General features: G+C 34.3%; 1 protein-coding gene across 1 annotated transcript; it reads left to right on the top strand.

The window, feature by feature from the left end:
- Positions 1 to 586: 586 nt before the first annotated feature.
- EIN_028840 (hypothetical protein) lies at positions 587 to 3,052 on the top strand (the record flags this gene model as incomplete). The annotated part of the gene is made up of 2 exons (XM_004253802.1): positions 587 to 1,806; positions 1,875 to 3,052. Coding segments are annotated over 2 exons (2,398 nt in total), but the record flags the coding sequence as incomplete, so codon positions are not given.

The raw sequence follows: 3,052 nt of genomic DNA, 5'->3' as shown, positions 1-3,052 counted from the left end.
TTGTATTTGGATTGTTATCTGATATATGTATATAAAATATGTTTATTATATACTTATTTTGTCAACAAAAGAAATTCGGTTGCTATTAAAAAAATAATAAATTTTTTATCAAGTAATAATAAATGCTTTTAAATTACTATATTTGAATGGAGCATTTGGTTATGTTTGTTTTTTGGTTTAAAATAAAAATAATTTTTTAAATATAAAACGAACATTTTTATAGGTGATATTTTATTCAATCATTTGGGTTTACGTATGAAAACCAACATAGCAAATAACACTTTATAAAATCCATATTAAAATTTATTGTACTATTAATAATAGCATTTTATATATAAAATATAATACAAATAAATTCAAAAATAACTTTTTTGAGTGTTTTTAAAACAATAAAACCGTTCAACATTACATTATTTTTTCCAATAAAAATTAGAGAAAATTATAAACCATCGGAACGAATTACGTTTTTTGGTTTTAACTTGACATTCAAAGTTTGTTTCAACCAATTAAAAATACATTTGAAATCACACAAAAAACGAACTTAGTATAAATACAATTAAGTAAAACTTATAAAAATATATTGCAAATGAAAAACAATATTACACCACTCCTGGTGTTCTTCTTTGCTTTCTTTGTCTTTGCCATTGATTTGCCCATGTGTGTTGATGTCAAGACAATTAAAGTTCAGTTAGACAAATCACACACGGTTGTCCCAAAACTGCTTTCCAAAGTCTACCCAAATTTATCTCTGACTTTTACTTCCTCAGACGAAAAAGTTGCCACAATTGATTCCAAAGGTCTTATCATCCCAAAAGTTGTTGGTAAGACTGAGATCAGAATATTTATCCCTGGACATCCTTTATATGAAGCAACTATAGTTGAGATATACGAGCAAATTGCAACTGAAAGCTTGATTCTTCAGAGTGAGACTACTTCCATCAAAGTTGGACAGAACATTCAATTGACTGTATTCTCCGAGCCGGCCCACAAGAAGTTGAGTACCTCAGAAGTCATTTGTTCGTTCTCAAATACTTCGGTTTTGACTATTTCAAATGGAGTTATGACTGGTGTTAATGAAGGGACATCGACTTTGACTTGTTCATACACTGAAAATGGAAAGGTCATAACGCAGACCAAAGACTTTATGGTGTACACAGTTATCGCCACGGATGCCATTGTTATAGAGTCCGAGTCTGAAGGCGTTAAAGTAGGTCAGATCATTACTGTAAAGGTATATGCCAACCCTGGACATCGCCCTTTGACAAATGCAGAAGTCACTTATTCGTCGTCGAATGATAACATCTTCACTGTGTCTAATGAAGGAAAGGTCAATGGAATTTCAGCTGGTTCTGCAAATGTTAGAGTCAGTTATACAGAAAACGGAAACACATTCAGTGCAGAAAAGACGTTCGTTGTTTCAATAGCGGAAGTTGTGACAGACTCTATTACTCTCGAAAGCGACTCAACTAGTATTAAAGTGGGAGAATCCGCGGTATTAAGAGTATACGCAAACCCCAATAAAAGAATTTTAAGTTCAAATCAAGTCTCCTACAGTTCAAATCATCCAGATATATTGAACGTAAATGGTGAAGGAAAAGTTACTGGAGTTAAAGATGGGTCTGCGACTATTAGTGTGAGTTATACAGAAAACGGAAAGGTATTCAGAACTACACTTATATTCGCAGTGTACACAGAAATTGTTACAACAAGAATTGGTATTGAGGCGACAGTCACTGATGTTAAAGTAGACGACACAGTATACATCAACGTGTATGCTTACCCAGCTAGCAGCTCTTATCAAGTGAAGTTTATTGTGTAGCAAAGGACGCATCTGTAATTTTAGTCAATTCAAATTTATCACTACAAGGAAAGAGGGAAGGTACAACAACAGTGAAGTGCACATACACTGAGAAGGGTGTGACTTTTGAAGACTCAAAAACTTTTAATGTGTTCATTGAATCACTTAAACTTGATACAGACCAAGACACCATTCAAGAAGGTCAATCAATGGCATTAAGAGTCTTTTTGATGCCATCTAAAACACAACTTTCATCGAGTGAAGTTCTGTTGTCTTCTTCCAATGTAACAGCCTTAAAAACTGGAAACGATTTAACTGTCACTGGAGTATTTGCTGGTACAGCAACAGTGACATGTACACACTTGACTAAGAATATAGTTGTTACAAAGGTATTTACTATTACTGAAGACCCGACTATAAGAATAACATTTGAAGCTGCAAATACTACAATGCAAATTTATGATGAAATGCCGTTGACAGCCTATTTAGAACCAGGTCATCAATTAATTAGTGAAGAAGATAAGAATCTTTATTACACGTCTGAAGAGTCGGACATCCTCAAAGTGTCTGAAAGAAAATTACTTGCAAGAGGGGAAGGTAGTACTCTTATTACTGCAGTGTATGACAAGAATTACGGTCAAATTCATGTCACTTCGGGTCAGATATTCACTGTCTTCCACGGAACTATACACGTTAAAAGTGTTACTTTTGCTTTTAAAAACATTACAATAGTGAAAGGAAAACCATTCAGTTTCCAAGTCCATGTCAATCCTCCATTGGCTAATAACAAAATAGTAACTGTAACTTCATCGGCCGATGGATTTTACCCAAATAAAAACACTGGAATTCAGGCTGAAAATATATATACGATTACTCCCACTATTTCAGGTAAAACAACTATCACTGCAGTCTCTGATGAAGACTCTACACTCACTGCTTCTTTCGAATTAACAGTTCAAGAGACTTCGACTCGTGGAGGTGGATTTTTAGCAGATGGAATTACTATAGAGAGTGGATGGTTTGATTGTAATAAGGAATGGGAAGGAAGAGATGATGTGACTGTTCTTAATTATACTACCCCTTATATGAGTAAAGACAGTACTTTGTGTTGGGCTGCAACAACTGCAAATCTGATTGATTGGTTCCAAAAATCGATTGGCTGGTCTAATGTTCCCAAAGATACGCCATATGGTCCTACTAAGTGGCCCAATGGAACTGATAAAGCGAATGATAACACGGCTTATTCACAAAGTC

The sequence above is a fragment of the Entamoeba invadens genome, assembly GCF_000330505.1.
Source record: "Entamoeba invadens IP1 unplaced genomic scaffold scaff_1105074724875, whole genome shotgun sequence".
Classification (NCBI taxonomy): domain Eukaryota; phylum Evosea; order Mastigamoebida; family Endamoebidae; genus Entamoeba; species Entamoeba invadens.
The sequence above is the reverse complement of the archived record's forward strand: the minus strand, read 5'-3'. Positions and strand labels throughout refer to the sequence as shown.